Source organism: Coenobita brevimanus, chromosome 22 (assembly GCF_032717465.1).
Source record: "Coenobita brevimanus isolate Jiangsu-jjx chromosome 22, ASM3271746v2, whole genome shotgun sequence".
NCBI lineage: Eukaryota > Metazoa > Arthropoda > Malacostraca > Decapoda > Coenobitidae > Coenobita > Coenobita brevimanus.
The window spans coordinates 11,955,739-11,980,030 of NC_136975.1; the positions used below are offsets into that span (position 1 = coordinate 11,955,739).

The window sequence follows — 24,292 nt, forward strand, 5'->3', positions numbered from 1 at the left end:
GAGGTTTGGAGGGTGAAGTGCTTGAAAGGGTACAGCAGGGTAGAAAGGTTGCTGGTTCTTTGAAAGCAGTGATAAGAAACAGGGAAGTGAGCATGGAAGTGAAAAAGTTACTACATGACAGTATTATGATACCAACTCTAACGTACGGAAGTGAAGCTTGGACGTTGTTGGAAGGACACAAGTCAAGAGTGAGAGCCGTGGAAATGAGTTATTTAAGAGGAGCCTGTGGAGTCACATGGAGAGACAGGCTGACGAATGAGGATATAAAGGAGCGTTGTAGTGTTGATGTGGATGTGATAGGAAGCGTTATGAGGAACACACTGAGGTGGTTTGGCCATGTGGAGAGGATGGAGGGTGAAAGACTGACGAAGAGAGTGTATGTGAGTGAGGTGGAGGGGGAAAGAGGGAGGGGGAGGCCGAGGATGAGATGGAGAGATGGGGTGGAGAGGCATATGAGAGAGGGGGGTGTGAGTTGGGAGCAGGGGAGTGAAATGGCGGGGGACAGGGCGACTTGGAGGCGATTTGTTTGTGGCCACCCCAAACGGGATTGAGGCGTCTGGCAATAGATAGATAGATAGAAGGAAGAGATGGGCAGAGTATTTTGAAAGATTGTTAAATGTAGAGGAAAGGGTGGCTGAGATTGTGGCGGATGGAAGGGTGCAAGGAATAAATGTGTTGGGAGAGTTAAATGATTCTTTGATCACGAAGGAGGAAGTGGAGAAGGCAGTAAAGGAGATGAAAACAGGGAAAGCTGCAGGTATGGATGGGTGTGCTGTGGAATGCCTGAAGGGTGGTGGAGTGATTATTGTTGACTGGTTAGTAAGATTGTTGAATGTGTGCTTTGAGAAAGGTGTGGTGCCAATTGACTGGGCAAGTGCTTGTGTGGTCCCGTTGTATAAAGGCAAGGGTGATAAGTATGAATGTACTAGCTTTAGGGGTATAAGTCTGTTGAGCGTTGTAGGTAAGGTGTATGGTAGAGTATTAATTATGAGAGTTAGAGAGGGTACGGAGGGAGTGATTGGTGATGAGCAGTGTGGCTTTAGGAGAGGGAGGGGATGCGTTGATCAGGTGTTTGCTGTGGGACAAGTGTGTGAAAAGTATTTAGCGAAAGGCATGGATGTGTTTTGGGCATTTATGGATTTAGAGAAAGCGTATGATAGAATGGATAGGGAGGCTTTGTGGACTGTTTTAAGATGGTATGGACTTGATGGTAGGTTACTAAAAGGGGTGAAAAGTTTTTATGTAAATAGTAGAGCGTGTGTAAGAGTGGGAAATGCTGTGAGTGATTGGTTTCCCGTAAGAGTGGGGCTGCGACAGGGATGTGTGATGTCGCCTTGGTTGTTTAATATTTACATGGATGGTGTTGTAAGGGAGGTGAATGCAAGAGTTTTAGGTGGAGGTCTGAGTCTGGTGAATGTTGATGGTGGAGAGTGGAATCTGAAGCAGCTGCTGTTTGCAGATGATACTGCACTGGTGACTGATTCAGAGGAGAGATTAAGACAGTTGGCAGAGGAGTTTGGAAGGGTGTGTGAAAGGAGGAAATTGAAAGTAAATGAGAATAAGAGTAAAGTGATGAAATATACGAGGTTGATAGATGGTAGGGGGATGAATATAGTTATGAATGGTGAGTTGCTTGAGGAGGTAGATTGTTTTAAATATCTAGGGTCACATGTTGCTGTGGATGGAAGAATAGATGCAGAAGTGAAGTTTAGAATAAATGAAGTAGGAAAGGTGCTGGGAGGAATGAAAAAAGTGTTTAAATGTCGTTTGCTTAGAATGGATGTAAAGAGAAGGCTGTATGAGGGTGTTGTGGTACCGACTGCGTTATATGGGGCTGAAACATGGAATATGGGTGTAGCAGAGAGGAAAAGTTTGAATGTAATGGAGATGAGGTGTCTGAGGAGTATGTGTGGAGTGACGCGTATGGATCGGGTGCAAAATGATGAAGTGCGAAGGAGAACTGGAGTTGTTCGGGAGATGGCTGGTAGAGTTGAGCAGAGGGTGTTGCGATGGTTTGGGCATATAGAGAGAATGGATAATGAGTGATTGGTGAAAAAGATAACTAGATCTGATGTGAGAGGTGTAAGGCTGAGAGGAAGACCACGAATAGGATGGATGGACAGTGTGAAGAGAGCGTTGGATGCGAGAGGGATGTCTGTTGAGCAAGGAAGAGTGGCTGTGCGTGACAGAAATAAATGGAGAGAAATTGTGAATGAATAAGTGATGACGCAGCCCTGAGGGGATATTCTCCCGCACTTGATCTGATCAGCTAGTCAGGTCAGGTGCGGGTAAGGGGATGGGTCTGTTATGATGTGGCAGGGGTAAACCAGTTCTGCTGTCGGGCCCTGCTGCGGATGTCACTGATTGCATTGCACAGTTGACCCTTGTGGGGTGTGGTGCGGTGAGGATCTGTCCGTTCCCCCCTTTGGGGGCTAAGATGCGAATGAATGTGTTTGAATGGATGAGTAAATGGGGAGTGTGTCGTCCTGTCTCGGCTACCTCCCTTTCCTTGGGGGAAGCAGCCTAGGTATATATATATATATATATATATATATATATATTGAACCCATTGGAGCCCAGTGTCCCCAGTATAGGGCAGAACTGGGATTTTTCGAAAGTTAATGAAGCAAGAAAACGCCCGGGTAGGGAAATATGAGCTTCGCGACTCTGAGCCGTTAGGCAGATGGCGGTAAGCTTAGTATCTTCCCAGCACGGTACCTCGCCCAGGAACCCTGGGATCCAATGGGTTATTGACTGGCAAATCTGTCAACTTCTTTAACGCATTGGAACCCAGTGTCCCCAATACAGGACAGAACCTGGAATTTTCAAAAGTTAATGAAGTGGGGAACCCCCGGGTAGGGACCTTTGCGTTTAGCGAATATGAGCTGATAGGTGGATGGTGGTACGCTTAGTACCCTCCCAGCACGGTGCCTCGCCCAGGAACCCTGGGATCCAATAAGATATATATATATATATATATATATATATATATATATATATATATATATATATATATATATATATATATATATATATCTCCCTCTCTCTCTCTGTTGATATCTGTATCTATATCTATCTGTCAATCAATCAATCAATCAATCAGTGTGTCTATCTACTATATATATATATATATATATATATATATATATATATATATATATATATATATATATATATATATATATATATATATGTGTGTGTGTGTGTGTGTGTGTGTGTGTGTGTGTGTGTGTACAAGAACTTATAGTTCTGTCAATACAAAAATAATTTCTGAGCAGGGCAATTGTGTTCAAATATACACGTAACCTATTACCTAAAACCACATTATCTCTGAAATTAGTCTTATGGTATATTAATTTAGGGATGGGTAGGGAAGGGGGGTTCTAATCTCATTCACTCTTTATAGTAATGGACGCCCATGATAACACTTATTTCTTGCTACATCGTCACATCGGTTCACCTGACTACACATGTCCATGTTATCAGATAAATCCGTATGACTCGTTCAACATAGAAAGTGGACGTAAAACCGAGAATGATGATGATGATGATACTGGTGATGGTGATGATGATGATGTTGGTGCTGGTGATGATGACGATTATATTGGTACTGTACTCATGATGATGATGGTACTGGTAATAGTGATGATGATGATGATGATGATGATATGATGATGATGATATACCGGACAGGCTTGTGTTGGTGAGTGGGGTGAGCACACTGAAAGAGGTGTTCGCAAAGAGAGTCACAGCAGGCCGTCCGGAGATGATGTTTTCAACAGCAAGGAACTACACCACCACCAATGGCCGTAATGGCAACCTTGGTATGTACAAATGGAGATTTTTGTTTGTCTTCTATAACAAGACGTCACGTACAGCCGGAGACAGATTCATTCAATAGTTCAACTCCTCTACTTCTCAATTTCCTACACTAGTCTCTGCTCCTAATGTGAAGGAAGTTTGGCATGCTTCTCTGCCCATGGATGACGCTTGTTGATGAAATGCGTCAAGGAGGAAAAAGACGGACATGCGCTGACTGCGAATAAGCTGCAGTGCAGCTGTAGAACAGATGCTGACCTTAACTGTCCAGGAATGCTGCATCCCTATATTCTTGTTTCTCTTATTATTGGAGAATATTTCTACATTTATTTTTACCTCACCCACCCACCCCACCTACAGTGCCAGTCTGAACAGGGTGTATTCTCCAAGCCATGCCCCACCTTACACCACCACCCAAGCCTGTCTTGCCCGCACTATTCCATCCACCCTTTTCATTTTTGTCCTCCATCCCTCCCATCAAAGTTCTAGATGCACACTAACTTGTACCTTTACGTCGTCATTATCGTTCCCATACAGAGTTAATCTTTTCTCTCCAAATACTTTATTGTTTTCTATAATCCTGCAACAGCTAGTGTATTTTCTTCAGCACATATGACAGTTTTCGAAAAGGAGGGATTAGATACAGCCTCCATTAACCATTTCACCAACAGACCCTTGATAAGATTAAGAAAGTCGACTTAGAAACTCAAGAATGAAATAAAATTGGAAGTAGATTGTAGCACCAGTCGAGCAGAGCAGTACTCTCAAGGTGGATAGAAAGCTGATGACATGGAGAGCTGGAGCTCCCGTTTCATCAGCCCTCAGAACTAGTTCCTGACCATCCCCCTTTGTTGAACTTTTTCAGTTTTTCTTTAACACAGTGAGTAGCCCAGCTTACTTTCCAATACAAGAGTCTCTTAACTGCCAACACCAAACTACATGTACATTACACTCTACACTTCCTATTCAAGCTTCAATAAAAATGGTGTCTTATAACCAAGCCTTGGAGTCCCCCTGGGGGAGAGACCATCAACGCCCCAGGCATCCTCCTTTCTCCCGGTGACGACCCAAAGAGATGCCTGGAACAACTGTCTAACTCATTTCTTCTTCATTTCTGCAACATTCGCAGCCTTTCCTCTAACTTTCTCTCTGTTGAGCACCACCTCTCCTCTTTTAAACCTCAATTTCTCTTCCTGTCTGAGACTCAGCTGTCTGAGGCGACTGATAGCAAACACATCTCTGCATCTTCCCATTTTCTCTATACTCACTTCAAAGCCAAAGGTGGCAGTTGTGTATATGTACGAAATGAAATATTTTCCTCTGTTGTTCCTGAACTTGAATCTTCTGAATTCTTTACTCTCCGACCTCAGCTTTCCTGTCATTCATTGACTAAATTTATCTGTCCAGTTTACTTATCCCCTGATTTTACATGCATCCATTCATTATCCAATCCTATGCCATCCCATGAGAAGCATAGGAGCTCAAGGCTAGGGAAGTTGACAGTAACAGGCCTCACTTATCCCTGAGTGGTATTACGTGAGCAATAAACCCCAACGACCCCTTGGATAAAAACTTACACAGGCTCAATTCGATTGGAACGCCTTAATAACCTACTAAACCACCAGGCGCCATAATTTGGTTACATGGTTACCACCAGCATAGTAAATGGTTTTCTGGTGTACAGGAAACCAATTGACTCGTCACTCAGTGTAGGGTCACCCATAGGCAGAAAGAAGAGGAAAGAGTGATGAAAAGAAAGAAGAGAGAGTGTAAAGTCACCTGTAGGCAGAAGGAAGAGGAAAGAATGAAGGAAAGAAAGACAGAAGAGGAAGGAAGAGAGAGAGGAAAGGGCAGACACCCAAAGCAGCACTACATGGAGTGAGTGGATGGTGAGCATCCCCACCTACCACCAACTATGAATAATTCTTTGACTATCTTACATCTAAGATGGAACACATGCTATCAGTTTCTCCTTTCTCGAAAATCTCCATTCTAGGAGATTTCAATGTTCACCACCACCTTTGGCTCTCCTCTCCTTTCAGTGCTGCACATGGTGAACAAGCCTCCTTTTTTTTCTATCCTTAATGCCTTAAGGCAGCTTGTAAGGCACCCTACCCGTATCCCTGACCGCCTTGGAGAGGGTTCCAACATACTTGACCTTTTACTTAAAACTAATCCTTCTGCTTATGCTGTTAATCTTTCCTCTCCACTGGGCTCCTCCAATCACAACCTTATCACCTTAACCTGTCCTATTTCTCCAGTATGGCCTGTGGACTCTCCAAAGAAGCGCTGGTTGTGGCACTTTGGAGCTGTTGATTGGGAGGCCCTAAGACAGTACTTCTTTGAATTTCCTGACGAGACCCATCTCAACATGCCTTGCACATTACAGAGGTTATTTTCTCGGTCATGGAAGCACACATTCCTCTCCCATGTCCCTTGACTAATGCAAAATAAAACTTGGTTCAATCACGCTTGTTCTAATGCTGTCCACAACAAGAAGAATGCATACAAAAGGTACCAAAGCCAACCCACCCCCAAATCTCATCTTTTTTATGTTTCTGCTTGGGATGTTTCTAAGCCTGTTCTTCACTCTGCTAAAAATAATTTCATCCACACTAAATGCTCTAAACTCTCCACCTCGAATTCTTCCCATTCCTGCAGACACCTTGCATAAACCCTTCTAACAACTTTGCCTCATCGTCCTTCCCTCCCCTTTTCTACTCTGGTGGCTCTGTACCTATTTCTTCTACTTTTAAAGCAATCTCTTCACTCGGACTTTCTCATCCAGTTCCACCTTAGAAGATTCCAGGGCTGTCCCTCCATCATTTCCCCTCTCTGGTTTCCTCATGGCTGACATTAAAATTTCCTCAATTGATGAATTGTCTGCCATCACTGGCCTCATTACTAACAAGGCATATGGGCCTTATGGGGTCCCTCCTGTTGTCCTCGAAAACTGTGCTTCTGTATTTATATCCTACATAGGTCAACTCTTTCGCCTTTGTCTACCAACTTCCACCTTTCCATCTTGTTGGAAGTTTGCTCTCATTCAGCCTGTCCCAAGGTGACCACTCGCATCCCTCTAACTATCGCCCAAATTTTGACATCCTGTATTTTAACAGTTTTCGAGTCTATTCATGAAAAAAAAAGCATCTTTCCTATCATAACCTTCTTTCTGATTGTCAGTGTGGGCTCCATCAGGAACGCTTCACTGGTGATCTTCTCATCTACCTTTCAGACTCCTGGTCATCCTCCTTTCTGGACTCTAGCGAAACCTTTGCCATTGCACTGGACATCTCAAAGGCTTTCAATCGAGTCTGGCATAAATCTTTAATTTCCAAACTACCCTCCTACGGTTTCTATCCTTCTATCTATGCTAGCTTTCTTTCTTGTCATTGCATACCTGCTACTGTAGACGGCCTCTGTTCTTCTCCTCGAGCTATCGAAAGTGGTGTTCCTCAGGTCTCTCTCCTAACTCCAACTCTTTTCCTTTTTTTCATCAATGACCTTCTAAGCTGCACATCTAACCCTATCCACTCATACTTTGATGACTCCACCCTTCACCTTTCCATTCGCTTCCCGCAGCATCCATCTCAGCACTTACTTAACAAACAAGCGGTGAGGCTATGGCATACCAAATGTCTGGCTTGGCTCATAATGATGACTGGCGAAAAAATAATCTTGTTGGCTTAAATGCATCAATAACTCAGTTCTTACATCTATCAACCAGACAGAATCTTGCATAGGAGAACCCTTTAATTTTTAACAATATCCAGCTCACTCCTGCATCATTTTTCAATATACTTGGGGTTTCATTCTCTCGGGATTTATTTTGGAAAGATCATATTATCTGTATTGCAAATTCTGCTTGCAAGAGCTTAGGTGTGCTAAGCCGACTCCATACCTTCTTTAACCCTGCATGAATATTAGCTTTATGCACGGGTTTTATTCGCCCCTGTGTAGGGTACAACCCTCATGTGTGGGGAGGCTTCCCATACAGCGCTTCTCACCAGAGTGGAGTCAGAGGCATTTCGTCTCATTAACTCTTCTCCTCTTACTGGCTTCCTTCAACCTCTGTCTCTTCGCCACACAGTTGCATCTATATGTCTTTTCTGTCGCTACTTCAACTGTCAGTGCTCCTCTGAACTATCTACCTGCAACCCATCACAGCTATGGCGGGCACGTAGCAACCGTCTAGCAACAAACTCTCGTCCCTCTTCTGTCCAGCTCTCTAAAGCAAGAGTTAACCGTTATTCCCAGTCTTTCATTTATGCAACAGGTCAACTCTGGAACTGTCTCCCTTCTTCTGTATTTCCTACTGTGTATGATCTCCTTTCTTTCAAACGCAGTGAGTCAAGGCATCTCGAAATGAACGGATCTTGAATTTAGCTCCCTGTTATCTTGTTTGCTTTTTCTTGGAGGAAACAGTTTGCAGGCTCCTGGCCTTAGGTTCCTTCTTCCTTGCATTAAAAAAAGAAAAATGGAACATCAGATTGAAAGGTTAATTTTTTACGAGACATACCGTTCCTCTCCTGCCACGCAGTTACACGTTTGCTGTAACCTGGCACAGATCCCCAGCCCCTTACAAATCAGTATATTGTCAAGTGTAGTCAGACTTGACTAGTAACCAGGGAGAACCATTGCTACCCCATAACGAACGCTCGAATTTCACATAATGGCGACATACTGTGTTAGTAAAGTTCCGGGAGTGGGCCAGTTCTCTCAGGTGAAGGCAAACACACTCTATCCATCACCATTCCAATCCATCCTCGCCACTTCTTACTTCCCACTTCACATATTTCTGTCTCTGCTTACTTTACTACCCATTCTATGATTCCCACTCCACTCCCTTGCCCCATCACCACCTCTCTCTATTCTCTACATTCCTCTTTTCCCTCACTATTTATTTTTGCCTCCCTTCCCCCACGTATTCTTAAATGCTGAGAACTTTTTATACGTATTTACTTTATTCCGATGAAGTACCATATTTTTCTTCTTGCGATTTAATTATGTTTAGGAGTTATTTTTCGAACCGGTGCTAATTGGTGTGTGTGTGTGTGTGTGTGTGTGTGTGTGTGTGTGTGTGTGTGTGTGTTGGAATGCAATACGCCTCATGAGTATCACTGTGTCGTAGGCTGAGCTGTGTATATATATGTATGCGTATGTGTGTACGTGTATGTGTACTTGTATGTGTGTGTACGTGTAAGCATGTGTATGTGTGAGAACATATATACATGCGCATGTGTATATGTGTGAACATATATACATGCGCATGTGTATGTGTGTGTATGTATATGTGTATGTGTAAGTAGGTGTGACGCAATACAGCAACATCCCACAGGCATCAGCGGGGCGTGGGGAGAGCTGTGGCAGGAGCAGCGTCGGTTCCTCCTCCACCAGCTACGTGACTTGGGTTTCGGCAAGACCAGCTACGAGCCTATCATGCTGGAGGAGATAACCGAGTTGCTGGACGACATCACCAAGCAGGGGGACAAGCCCATCCTAATGAAGGTACCGTACAATAGGTTAGGGCGGGTTGGATTGGGTTGGTCTGGGTAGATTTGGTTGGATTAGGTTAGGTTAGGAAGGGTTGACTCAAGTCTGATTATGAGTAACTTAGGTTAATGTAGTTTGGTTTTGGGAACATTCCATCCCAATGAAGGTAGGCTAGGTTGGGTCATGAATAAGCCCTAGCATGCATTAAGAATGGACGATGGGTATTAGCGCCGCAGTGGTGAAGTAGTTGTTGTTTCTGGTGCTGCTCTACCCCAGTCTGTCTGGTCGAGCAAATCCACTAAACAACATGCAAGGAGCTGCCTTCCTGTGACAAGCAGGTAGCCTCACCAGGATCGGAACAAAGCCCTTTAACATGGCAAGGAGCAGGAAAAATGGAGAGAAAATGAACTATGTATAAGGGATATATGTGAGAAGCAGTTTCAAACTGGATTATGGACACTTGGTAAATGTGGTTGAGTTCCCCTACTGGAAGTGTTGTGAAAGGACACGTACAGTTGCGGAAAGGAGTTTCTACACCCCCTCTACTACCTCCCTACCCTACCCCCTGGCCAAATGTGGAAGGCAGCGTGGCAGTAGTTATGTATGTCTCTATGAATGGGCCTCGTCCTGCTAAGTGGGACGGAAGTGGTGATTGAGTGTTGCTATTGTTGATGCCGTTAATAGTTTGCAGTATGGCCTTAAAAACAAATATGTGACTCCATGAATCATTACCATAATCATTATATGTAAAGTGAATGCTAATACAAATGGCTTAAAGTAATATAACTTCACAAATTTTGTATGTTTAGTATTACATGCTGTGCAGACAGTAGCCATCATACACCAGCCAACCTTATTAAACAAACATTGAGTCTGGTGAATTCGAGCTGCTTCTTTGTGCAAACGATTCGAAATGTCCATGCACGACACGTATGAAAACCGATTATAAGTTTAATGCAAAATATATGGCCAAGTTACAAGTTGCAGTCCATCTTCATTAGTAAAGATCAGACACTGATTATGCGGGTGACCGATAGGTGAGATCCATGGTAGTGTAAGGAAATATTGTCAGTATGATTAAATTATGATATGCAGTTTAAACCTATATGGCACGCCTAACAAATGCAAAGGAGACACATACACATCATGACAAGGAGTAAAATAAGCCCACTTGTAACGTTATTTCCCCTATAATGGAGATTAGTTTTTCTCGGGGTTAGACACATATACTTACGCTACCCGCCATCGAACGTTGGTATACTTGATATCTTGCGTCAACTCGTCCTATATATAGCCTGTATGTATCATCATCATCATTAGCCATTTAGAGTTCACTGCTGAACAAGGGCCTTCCCTTTCCTTTGCATGAATTCCTTATTAGGGCCAGTCTGGGCTAGGTTTTACCTACAATCTTCTCTATTAACCCCATCTCTTATATGATCGTTTTCTGCTACGCTGCCCATCTCGTGGAATCCAGTAAGTCATTCTTTTACTCCATCGGGTTTCCTTTAATATTGCTACATGACCTGCATATATATATATACCATTGGATCCCAGGGGTGCTGGGCGAGGCAATGCACTGGGAGGGCACTAAGTGTATCGTCTTCCGCCTATCGGCTCATAGTCGCGAAGCTCATAGGTCCTTACCCGGGGTTCCCTACTTTATAAAGACTTGAAAAATCCCAGTTTTGTCCAATACTCTGGACACTGGGCTCCAATGGGATATATATATATATATATATATATATATATAATTCAATTATACTTGTCACTATATACCCAAGTGCATCCCCCGAATCAAACAAAGACATAGCTATGCTATGATTAATATATTCACCTACTCTTGACTTGCGTAACTTACTTAAGTCTCACGACTGAAATTATGACTATTTATAGGCTACTAATACGATATTGCCTTTTCAAGTATATGGAGTGCAGTCCCTGGCAACATATTTATCGATATACCCAACAGTGTTTTTCATTGGTCAAGCATTCCTCCCTCCCCGCAAACCTAGGAAACAACTCCTCTACTACCTCATTCTTCACTCGAAACAGTTGTTTAATCCACCACCGCTTTAAACTCGTGAGCAGATAATACATATGGAAAGCATTAGTCTAATGTTCATTACGTCAGGATTAGCACACCCTTATGTATAACATCATTTACCTACTCATATCATGTTTCATATACAACATATATATGACTGACTACAAGTAGCAAAATGTGCTTATTGGGTCAAAACAATTTAACACATTAACCCATTGTATTTTTATTAGATAATAATATAATGTTTTCCAGCGGAAGTCGCAAGGATTTATTGCTACCTGGGATACCATTTTTTTTTCCTGCACATCTTTCTAAATAAACTATACAATGGTTAACTAACAACTACCCTAACTGGTCAGTGTTACAACAATATAACCCTGTTATCAAAAGTAATATTATTTACATTGATGATGCCCACGGCACCACCTCACACTCATTCCCCCACACCGACACCCCATCCACCACACCCAAACCACTTGATCACCACGTCCGCCACACCCATACAACCTCACATCCCATCCCCCACACCACCACCTCACACCCACACCACGATCACTTCATACCCCATCCCCCACGCCACACTTTCAGCACCTCACACCCACACACACACACACACACACACACACACACACACACACACAGCACAACCACCTCACATCCACACCACGATCACTTCATACCCCATCCCCCCCCCACACACTACCATCACCTCACACCCACACAACCTCACACCTACACCACCACCACTTCAAATTCCATCCCACCACCCAAACACACTACCAGCACCTCACACCATCCCCCCCACACATACCACCACCACTATTTTAGATTTTATTCTTAACACATAGTATATACTTCTTGTATTTGTGTATGTAAGCAGAGTACATTTATTGGCAATGAACTTATAGGCCTACGCCTGTCAATCAATACTTTGTCCAGCCACCATCATTTTCTATTACAGCCTGTAACATGCTGGGCATGGACGAGACGTGGTTTTAAATTAGATGTCCATTACGACGGAACAGTTCCCACTCTTCCATGGTGTGCTGGAGGAGACGTTGGCGAGTTCGTTCCCTGCCCTCCTCCCACTAGTTGACAATATTTCCCCAAGCATTCTCAATGGGGTTGAGGTCGCATCCTTTCCTCGGCCACTGCAGCAATTCAATATCGCGTTGCTCACCATAGAGGAGTGGGAACTGTTCCGTCGCAATGGACATTTTTTTTTTTATGTGTCCGACTCTGGGCTTAGGCTTCACAGCCTGCTATCAAGCCCCAGCAGTCCTCATACATACAACCACATCTCGCCCATGCCTAGCAGGTTACAGGCTGCAATAGAAAATGATGGTGGCTAGACAAAGTATTGATTTGATAGGCGTAGGCCTAAAAGTTCATCGCCAATAAATGTACTCTGCTTACATACAGTACCAGTATACAAGAAGTATATACTACGTGTTAAGTATAAAATCTAAAATAGTGGTGGTGGTATGTGTGGGGGGGATGGAGTGTGAGGTGCTGGTAGTGTGTTTGGGTGGTGGGATGGAATTTGAAGTGGTGGTGGTGTAGGTGTGAGGTGATGGTAGTGTGTGTGTGGGGATGGGGTATGAAGTGATAGTGGTGTGGATGTGAGGTGGTTGTGGTGCGTTATGGTTGGGTTGGTTGAGACACTCCCAATGTCAGGTGTAACTTTCTTACTTGGAAATGATATTGGTGGAAGTCAAGTGTGTCCAGCTCCTCAGTTGTCTAGTAAGCCAGTGGCTGCGGCCCAGGATTTTGATGTTCCTGATGTGTTCCCTGCATGTGCTGTCACTAGGGCTAAGTCTAAAGTTACTGGTGACTTAGAGGATAATGATGATGATGATGTTATCCTAGCTGACACTTGTCTTGCTAATTTGGACCACTCACCAGATGAGGCAGTACCCCGTAGTGTTGATAATTTGTCTCGTCAAGAGTTGGTTGAGTTGCAGGTTGCTGACCCTGAGTTGAGGGGTCTAGCTAACTCTGCTTGCAGTGAGGAGGAGTCAGCTGGTGCTTCTACTTGTTATTATATAAAGTCAGGAGTACTTATGAGGAAGTGGAGACCCCCAACAGCATCAGCCGACTGTGAATGGGAGGTTGTACATCAAGTTGTCATCCCTCGTGTTTTTTTTTTGTTTTTTTTTTATGCGAGGAAGAAGGAACCAAAGGCCATGAGCCCGCAGTAACAGTTCCCTCCAAGAGAAAAACAAAATACAATAGAGAGCCAAATTCAAGATCCGATCATTTTGAGATGCCTGGACACACTACGTTTGAAAGACTGGAGATCATAGGCAGCAGGAAATACAGACAGAGGGAGACAGTTCCAGAGCTGACCTGTTGCATAAATGAAAGACTGGAAGTAACGGTTAACTCTTGCATTAGAGAGTTGGACAGAAAAGGGATGAGAGTTTGCTGCCAGACGGGTGCTACGCGCCCGTCGTAGAGGTGGAGGAATGCAAGCAGACAGTTCAGAGGAGCAGTGACCATTAAAGTAGCGATAGAAAAGAGATAAAGATGCAACAGTGCGGCGAAGAGACAGAGGTTGAAGGGAGTCAGTAAGAGAGAGTTAATGAGACGAAAAGCCTTTGACTCCACCCTATTGAGAAGAGCTGTATGTGGGGAGCCTCCCCACACATGAGAGTTGTACTCCACACAGGGGCGGATAAAACCCCTGTATAGAGTCAACAATTGTGCAGGGGTAAAGAAAGAGTGGAGTCGGCTTAGCACACTCAATCTCTTGGAAGCAGATTTTACAAGAGATGCAATATGATCTTTCCAAGATAAGTCCCGAGTAAATGAAACCCCAAGCATGTTCAAGGATGATGCAGGATTAAGCTGAATATTATTAAACATTAGTGGGTATACCTGTGGAAGATTTTGTCAGGTTGATAGGTGTAAGAACTGAGTCTTAGATGCATTAAAGACAACCATATTATTTTTACCCCAGTCAGAGATATGAGCCAAGTCAGACATTAGGTGTGCCATAGCCTCATCCCTTGTTTCTTGAAGTAACTGTTGAGATGGGCGTTGCGGGAACCGAATGGAAAGGTGAAGGGTGGAGTCATCAGCGTATGAGTGGATAGGGTTAGATGTACAGCTTAGAAGATCATTGATGAATAAAAGGAAGAGAGTTGGTGGTAGGACAGAGCCCTGAGGAACACCTCTGTTGATAGATCTAGGAGAAGAACGATGGCCGTCTACAACAGCGGCTATAGAACAACCAGAAAGGAAGCTAGCGATGAAGGCACAGATAGAAGGATAGAAACCGTAGCAGGGCAGTTTGGAAATTAAAGATTTATGAGACTCGATCGAAAGCCTTTGAGATGTCAAATGCAATGGCAAAGCTTTCGCCAAAGTCCCGAAAGGAGGATGACCAGGAGTCTGAAAGGTAGGTGAGAAGATCGCCAGTGGAGCGTCCCTGACGGAATCCATACTGACGATCGGAAAGAAGGTTGCGATAGGAAAGATGCCTTAAAATTTTTCTATTAAGAATTGACTCGAAAACTTTTGAAATACAGGAAGTTAAAGCAATTGGACGATAGTTGGAGGGTTGGGAGTGGTCACCCTTCTTTGGGACTGGCTGAATGAGAGCAAACTTCCAGCAAGAAGGAAAGGTACAAGTTGACAGACAAAGGCGAAAGAGTTTGCCCAGGCAGGGTGTAAGCACAGAAGCACAGTTCTTGAGAACAACAGGAGGGACCCCATCAGGCCCATATGCCTTGTTAGTACTGAGGCCAGTGATGGCAGAAAATACATCAACTGAAGAAATTTTAATGTCAGCCATGAGGAAGTCAGAGGGGGGAAGTGATGGAGGAACAGCACCGGAATCGTCTAAGGTGGAATTGGAGGAGAAAGTCTGTGCGAAGAGATCTGCTTTATCAGTAGAAGAAATAGCTACAGAACCATCAGAGTAGAAAAGAGGAGGGAAGGATGATGAGGTAAAGTTGTTAGAAAGATTTTTGGCAAGGTGCCAGAAGGAGCGGGAAGAATTCGAGTTGGAGAGTTGAGAGCATTTAGTATGGATGAAATTATTTTTAGTAGAGCGAAGGACAGACTTAGCACGATTCCGGGCAGAAACATAAAGATTATGTGATTCAGGGGTGGGTTGGCTCCGGTACCTTTTGTAGGCCTTCTCCTTGTTGCGGACAGCATTAGAACAAGCGTGATTAAACCAAGGCTTTCTTGCGTTAGTCAAAGGATATGAGAAAGGAATGTATGCTTCCATGCCCGAGAGAATAACCTCCGTAATGCGCAAGGCACACTCAGATGGCTCATGGCCATGGAAGCAATAATCATTCCAGGGAAAATCAAAGAAGTACTTCCTGAGGGCCTCCCAGTCCGCGGCTCCAAAATGCCACAGACGACGTTTCCCTGGAGGGTCCACAGGCCGTACCGGAGTGATAGGACAGGTTAAGGTAATAAGGTTGTGATCGGAGGAGCCCAACGGAGAGAAAAGATTAACAGTTTAAGCAGAAGGATTAGTTGTGAGGAAGAGGTCAAGTATGTTGGAGCTCTCTCCAAGGCGGTCAGGGATACGGGTAGGGTGCTGTACAAGCTGCTCTAGGTCATTAAGGATAGAAAAGATGTAGGCTTGTTCACCAGGTAGATCCGTGAAAGGAGAGGAGAGCCAAAGGTGGTGGTGAACATTGAAATCTCCAAAAATGGAGATTTCAGAGAAAGGAGAAATGGACAGAATGTGTTAGATCGTAGAAGTAAGACAGTCGAAGAATTTTTGATAGTCAGTAGAATTAGGGGATAAGTAAACAGCACAGATATATTTAGTCAGAGAATGACAGGAAAGCCGAAGCCAGAGTGTGGAGAATTCAGAAGAATCAAGTTCAGGCACACGAGAGCAAGATAAGTCATTGCGTATGTATACACAACAGCCACCTTTGGCTTTGAAATGAGTATAGAGAAAGTAGGAGGATACAGAAAAGGGTTTGCTGTCAGTTGCCTCAGACAGCTGAGTCTCCATTAGAAAAAGAAGGTGAGGCTTAGAGGAGGAGAGGTGATGCTCAACAGAGCGAAAGTTAGATGAAAGGCCGCGAATGTTGCAGAAATGTAGAAGAAGAGAGTCAGACAGTGGTTCCAGGCACCTCGAGTCGTCACCGGGAGAGGGGCAGATGGCGGGGGCATTCATGGTCCCCCCCCCTAGGGACTCCGAGGCTGGGTGAATTGACGCCATTTTTGGTGAATTTTGAATAGGAAGTGTAGTGTGTACTGTGCATGTAGTTTGGTGAAGATAGAGAAATTTGTACTGGAGAGCATGCTGGCCTACTCTCTGTGTAACTGAGACACTGAAAAAGTTCAGCAAAGGGGGATGGTCAGGAACTAGTCCTGAGGGCTGATGAAACGGGAGCTCCAGCACTCCCTGTCATCAGCTTTCCATCCACCTCGGGAGTACTGCCCTGCTCGACTGGTGCTACAGTCTACTAGGCAGGATATCATTAGAGTGGCTCATGATTCCAGTTTGGCAGGACACCTTGGAGTGAGGAAGACTGTGGCACGCATTTTGAAACACTTTTACTGGCCAGGTATCTTCAGGGATGTTTCCTGGTATTGTAAGTCTTGTCACACCTGTCAAGTTGTGGGGAAGTGTAATCAGACCAAAAAGGTTGCACCTCTAGTTCCCATTCCTCCTTTTGAGGCGCCTTTCACCCGTGTGTTGGTGGATATCGTGGGCCCACTTCCTAAGACTTCTTCAGGATTTTCTTATGTGCTGACCCTGATTGATATGGCTACTCGTTATCCTGCAGCCATTCCACTTAGAAATATCTCAGCAAAGAACGTGGTTAAGGAAATGCAGGGGTTCTTCACAAAGTCTGGTCTGCCCAAGGAGGTACAGTCAGACCGGGGAAGTAATTTCATGTCAAATGTTTTCAAGCAGTCTCTGAAAGAGTTGGGCATCTCCCAGATCACGTCTTCAGCTTACCATCCCCAGACCCAAGGAGCGTTGGAGAGATATCATCAAACACTCAAATCGATGCTCAAGAAATACTGTTTGGAACATCAGAAAGACTGGGATAAAGGTCTTCCATTCGTTGTGTTTGCCGCAAAAGAATCTCCAAATGAATCACTGGGCTTCTCACCTTTTGAACTACTGTTTGGCCATGAAGTAAGAGGACCCCTTAAGCTACTCAAAGAATGCTGGCTGTTGGAGGAAGATGACGTCAACCTGCTGGAGTATGTGATGAAGTTCAAAGAACGGCTGTCCACTGCTTTACAGCTGGCGAGAGAGAATTTAGGAGCTGCTCAGGAGAAGATGAAGACTTGGTATGATAAGAAGTCCAGGTTACGCCACTTTCAGCCAGGAGATCAGGTTTTGATTCTGCTACCAGTGCATGGGCAACCTCTTCAAGCCAAGTTTAGTGGTCCTTATTTCGTGGAGAAGAAACTCAGTGATGTCAACTATGTCATCGCCACACCAGATCGTAGAAAGAACAAGCAACTTTGTCACATCAACATGCTAAAGTTATATCACAGGCGGGACGAAAATAATCCAGTCTGCACTGTAGCTGTTCCACCCGAGTCTGCAAGTGAAGCTCTCCCATGCGGGATGAGCCTGAGTGATAGTTTGGGGAAGAATCCTGATATCATGAATGATCTCCAGACTAAGCTCTCTCATCTAGCTCCCGAGGAAAGGCGGGAGTTTTCGGCATTACTGCAGGAGTACCCGCAAGTGTTCCATGCCACTCCAGGAAGAACCACTGTGTTGATGCATGATGTCGATGTTGGAGACGCAAAGCCAATTAAATTGCCTCCTTACCGTGTGAACCCAGTGAAAGTTCCTCTCATCCAGAAGGAGCTTGGCTACCTGTTGGACCACAAGATGATTGAGCCCTGTCAGAGCGAGTGGAGTTCTCCTGTCACTCTAGTCCCTAAGCCAGGTGGGTCACAGCGGCTTTGCATTGACTACAGACGTGTTAATCAGATAACCAAAACAGACACTTACCCTCTCCCTCGCGTGGAAGATTGCATAGACAAGATCGGAAAGGCTAGGTACATAAGTAAGTTTGATTTGTTAAAGGGATACTGGCAAGTACCTATGACTGAACGTGCTAGGGAGATCTCATGTTTTGTAACACTAGGAAAGACGTTTGCATGTTCTGCAATGCCATATGGTATGAAGAATGCACCAGCCACATTTCAGAAGCTCATGAATGTTGTAACAGAGGGTTTGGCAGGGTGTGTTGTTTATATTGATGATGTATTAATCTTCAGTGACAACTGGAAAGATCACCTATGCCATGTCAGTAAATTTCTTGAACGTTTGGTTCATGCTAATCTTGTAGCTAATTTATCAAAGTGTGAGTTTGGTCAAGCTAAAGTTCAGTACCTTGGGTATGTAATTGGTGATGGACATGTTGCACCACCAGGAGCTAAGGTTCAGGTTATAAGTGATCTTCCCAGACCTAAAAGTAGGAAGGAGCTATAAAGATTCTTGGGAATGGTAGGTTATTACCGGAGATTTGTTCTTAACTTTTCAATTCTTGTATCACCACTTACAGACCTACTGAAAAAGGGAGTTAAATTTGTCTGGACCGATAACTGTGAATCCTCTTTCACCAAACTTAAAGCTATCCTATTAAGTCAGCCAGTGCTCACTACTTCAAATTTTGCTAAGCTTTTTAAGATGGCTGTTGACGCAAGTGATACAGGAGCTGGGGCTGTTTTGCTGCAAGAGGATGATCAGGGTATTGAACATCCTGTATCTTATTACAGTAAGAAGTTCACTCCACCTCAAAAGAACTACTCAACTATTGAGAAAGAGCTTTTGGCCTTGATTTTGGGTTTACAGCATTTTTCATTTTATTTGTGTTCTGGTTTTGACCCCATAGTCATTTATACCGATCATAACCCACTGAAATTCCTTAGTAAGTTTAAAGATAAAAATCAGAGATTGACAAGATGGAGTCTACTTCTTCAGGGGTATTCATTAGACATACAGCATATCAAGGGGAAAGAAAATGTTATTGCAGATTGCTTATCTAGATTTTAGACAGATTGTTTTAGAGTAATAAGAAATTTCCTTTGTAAATTTCTTTTTCTTTGTGGGGAGGTGTTCATAGCCTATGATTTCATCATCCTTTGTGTAATTCTAACGTACAGTGTGCTGCCTGTTTGATCACGAGCATGTTCTACCTCACTCCCCCCTTCTACCGTTATAGTAAAGTCGTTCTTTCTGTTGTTCAGAGCAGGATTGTCAACTCTTTGTCCCCATGGCTTCATTTGCGCGTCCTTCTTACAAGTTGTATCAAGCTCTGCCGGCCCCTATATAATGAGCTTAGTCTCTACATTAATTGCCACTTAGATCTACTCCTCATTTTGTTCACATCTCTGTCCTCCCCTGTGCAGTTATTTGTGAGTGCTCAGGAAGTCTCCAGCCATCTAACTGCTGTGTAATTTGAGTATGAGTGTTATTGCATTTTGTTTTTGTACTGAATAGCATAAGTTGTTAATTTTTAGGCCTAGTGAAGTTTTTGTAATTTATGTAAAGGTTCTTTGTCAGCCATCATTAATAATATTTTGTAGTGATGTAAGACTCGCGAGTCAATCGCTCAAATCGAACGATTCCTTTAGCTGAATTGGGCGTATCGAGTCATTGTTTTCATTAACTCGTTCACTTAGTATTAGTTTATATTCTAACATTATATTTCGGTTGAGACTCGAGAGTGGTATGTGCAATGCTCATATCACTGCCTGGCATGAGGATACACCACCACTCATACCACACCATCACTGGCTGTACACTGACCAAGTGACCAGACCTTCAGCTCGTGGCAGGCTGCGGGTTTCAGCCTCGAGTTATGGACACGAGTGTCACGAGTGACTTATAACTTTAGAACTCGACTGACTCAGGCCGCTCCGGGCAAATGTGGCGGGGCCCGACCCGGCTCACCACTCACGAGTTTGAAATACCCGGTCGCGGTATAAGTATTGCTCAGTGTTCACACCACTGATTGGTATGAACAGTAGTGTGAGCACACATCACCACTCATAGCACAGGACCACTTGCAGGCAACGTGTTCCAGCCTCGATTATTGAGTGTGAACAAGATTTCGTAGAACTCGAATTACATGACTCAGGCCACCCCGGACATTTGCGGTGGGGCCCGGCCAAGGCCCGGCTCACCGAGTCACTGGTGACTCACGAATGGGGAAGGATTTTAAATAACAGGTCGCTGTGTTTTTCATTTCTGTTTTATTCTAGCAATAAAGGTTCGTGAACTTGTTTTTTTTAAATGCTAATTTGTAAAGAGAGTATTATGAAATGTATGGAGAGTGAAAGATTGAGAGTGAGGTGTGAGGGATTAGTGGTAGGGGGAGATCAAGAATGAGGTGGAGGGATGGAGTGAGGAGGAATATGAGGGCGAGTGGGTTTGAGTGGGAGGAAGGTCATGTCTGGCGGGAGAAAGGTTGGTTTAGAGACGATTCAGTCTTGGTAACCCCATCGAGGATAATGGCGTCGGCCAATAGATAGAAACATAGAATTTAACTGCCACAGTTTAATGGATTATGTTTGTTTTTGCTCTAATTATGTCATTTATTCAATTTGTTTAACAGAATAGTAAAGTTTTTTTTTTTTAATTATGTAATATAGGTGTTTCATTCTTTACCCCGATAATTAAAATTTTCTTGCATCAGGTCCATAGTTAAACGCTAGTCAATAATAAACAGGAGGGAGTTGGCAACATTCAATGATTAACCGAGTGTTGAGCGAGCGAGCTACACTCTCTCACCCAACACCGACTTGCTCGGCTAGTCGGCTGGCAGAAGTAACGATTGCTGCAGCCAGGCTACTGACTTGGTGAATCGAGTGACTCAACTACCCGATTCTCTTCGGTGAGTGACTCATAAAAACTCGAGCCACCAAAGTGAATCGAGTTTTCCATCTCTGATATTTTGTATCTGTAATAATATATCTGGCATTCACTGAGTATTAGCTGGTATCTCATTTTAACAGGGCTGACTTAGATAAATTTACTCATGCTAATTTCGTGTTAATAGAGGCTATTGCAGTTAACCATATATTTAACCTGTTTTTGCCATTACATTATCCTTATGAGTCCTGAATGTTTTGTTGTTAGTTTGAGCATTAAACTTTAACTTGTAATTTTACCTAACTCTTTTATTTTGAAAATGGACCTTTACTGGACAGTAGTGATTATTAGTATTCTCACTTAAAGTGTACATTATCTTTCTCTGTTCCGTAACAATATATATATATATATATATATATATATATATATATATATATATATATATATATATATATATATATATATATATATATATGGACAGGTCACGTCGCAATATTAAAGGAAACCCAATGGAATGAAAGAATGACTGACTGGATTCCACGAGATGGGCAGCGTAGCAGAAAACGATCATATAAGAGATGGGGTTAATAGAGAAGATTGTAGGTAAAACCTAGCCCAGACTGGCCCTAATAAGGAATTCATGCAAAGGAAAGGGAAGGCCCTTGTTCAGCAGTGAACTCTAAATGGCTAATAATGATGATGATGATATATACAGGCTAGCCTATATATAGGACGAGTTGACGCAAGATATCAGGTATGTCAACGTTCGATGGCGGGTAGCGTAAGTATATGTGTCTAACCCTGAGAAAAACTAATCTCCATTATAGTGGAAATAACGTTACAAGTGGGCTTATTTTACTCCTTGTCATGATGTGTATGTGTCTCCTTTGCATTTGTTAGGCGTGCCATATCGGTTTAAACTGCATATCATAATTTAATCATACTGACAATATTTCCTTACACTACCATGGATCTCACCTATCGATCACCCGCATAATCAGTGTCTGATCTTTACTAATGAAAATGGACTGCAACTTGTAACTTGGCCATATATTATGCATTAAACTTATAATCGGTTTTCATACGTGTCGTGCATGGACATTTCGAATCGTTTGCACAAAGAAGCAGCTCGAATTCACCAGACTCAATGTTTGTTTAATAAGGTTGGCTGGTGTATGATGGCTACTGTCTGCACAGCATGTAATACTAAACATACAGAATTTGTGAAGTTATATTACTTTAAGCCTTTTGTATTAGCATTCACTTTACATATGATGATTATGGTAATGATTCATGGAGTCACATATTTGTTTTTAAGGCCATACTGCAAATTATTAACGGCATCAACAATAGCAAAACTCAATCACCACTTCCGTCCCACGTAGCAGGACGAGGCTCATTCATTCATTCAAACCCTCACTACTACTGCCACATTGCCACCTTTGGTCAGGGGGTAGGGTAGGGTAGGAAGGTAGTAGAGGGGGTGTAGAAACTCCTTTCCGCAACTATACCGACCATGGCCCCATGTCACTTCACGGTAGTCCCTCCCGAGACAATGGTAACCACCCATCTCCTACCTTTTTGATGGACTAAAGAGTGCTACACTTTGCACGAGGGTGACCCGAAACTATGCACGGCAGGGGTGCCCATATTCCCTGAGCCAGAAACATGCTCCACCTGCATACCCCTAGTGGTGACATGTGGAGATGTGTATTCAGTTGCAGGACTGCTGGCCTCAGGGATGGGGAAAAAAAAGGCCAAGAATGCAAACTGATCGTTAGTTCATGTGGCATTGTAAAATACATTACGAGTTAAGGGACATCTTTTCATTTAGCACAAGGATTTTGCCTTTTCCTTTAAGATCTCCAGCTTAGTAATACTAGGTGATATAAGAAGCTTCGTAGCTCCCTTTCCTTGGCGATTTATTTTGCATATTACACATGAATAAAACACGAGAGAATACTGAAGTGTAATGCACTGATTAATTTAAAAAAGAAGAGAAGCTATGACATCTATAAACCACTCAAGACACGGCCTTGCTTTCCCAACACAGCGGCTGTTCAATCGGTCCATGATAAATGTGCTGTGGAGGATGATGATGGGCAAGAGGTACCCCTACGGCCACAGCAAGCTGAACAAGATCCTAGAGACGTTCATCCAGCCAGCAGACTTGGACCTGTTATCCTCCGTGTGGTTCCTGCCTAACATCTGCAAATACGTCCCTTACATCCCAGTCCTGAAGAATGAACTCGCCACGGTGAACAAGATCAATGCTTTTTTAGAGGTGAAGGAACAGGGGAAATGAGTCCAGTGGAGAATGATGAGTAAAAGTTAGAGAGAGAGAGAGAGAGAGAGAGAGAGAGAGAGAGAGAGAGAGAGAGAGAGAGAGATGCAAGTACTGAGGATCAAAAAATGTGTCAGAGGCAAAATGAACGTGATAAAAAGAATCACTTCACTTCAATGCCGTCTTTCCTACCCCATTCTTTCTGCCCTCTAGCGGTGTTCCTTAGTTCAGTATCTTCTTACTGTGGAGACTATAGATAGAGCCTTCGTTAACCCGTTCACCACGAGAGGTCCTAAAATTCATAAAATCATCTGGATGGGGCAAGAAAACTGGAAAAGACGTGATCGTGTTGAAGGACTCTCTCTCTCTCTCTCTCTCTCTCTCTCTCTCTCTCTCTCTCTCTCTTTGTTTGTATGTATTCATGTCTGAATGTATGCCACAAACATATCACCTCCATAGTCCCCCTGTCCTTCCCCACCAGGCTGCCCCATTTCCATCTCACACCACCTTCATTCATCCACCTCTCCTCTCCAACCCTTCACATCCCCTATACTTCTTCATTCCAACCCTCCACATCGTCCTTGGTTTCATTCTTCCCCTCTCTCCTTCAGTCTCACACCAATCTCATCATATGCCTTTCAATCCCACCCCTCCACCTCGTACTCAGTCTTCTCCCCCTCTCTCCTTCCTTCTCAAAGCAGTCTCATTCATTATACTAGAACACCCTCGGTCTCACTTCAATCCTCCACTTCCATCACATGAAAAACTTCTCGCTTTTCAGGAGGAGATTAAGGAGTGCATTGCTAGCGACGAC

General features: G+C 43.6%; 1 protein-coding gene across 1 annotated transcript in view; it reads left to right on the forward strand.

Moving 5' to 3' along the window:
* The window catches only part of LOC145392425 (cytochrome P450 2J3-like), a 181,576-nt gene that overhangs the window by 48,020 nt on the left and 109,264 nt on the right, over positions 1-24,292 (forward strand). Inside the window, 4 exon segments of the mRNA XM_080266833.1 lie at positions 3,694-3,824; positions 9,158-9,327; positions 23,248-23,478; positions 24,260-24,292. The exon segment at positions 24,260-24,292 is cut by the window's right edge and continues 79 nt beyond it. Of these exon segments, the coding sequence (XP_080122959.1) occupies positions 3,694-3,824; positions 9,158-9,327; positions 23,248-23,478; positions 24,260-24,292 (565 nt within the window).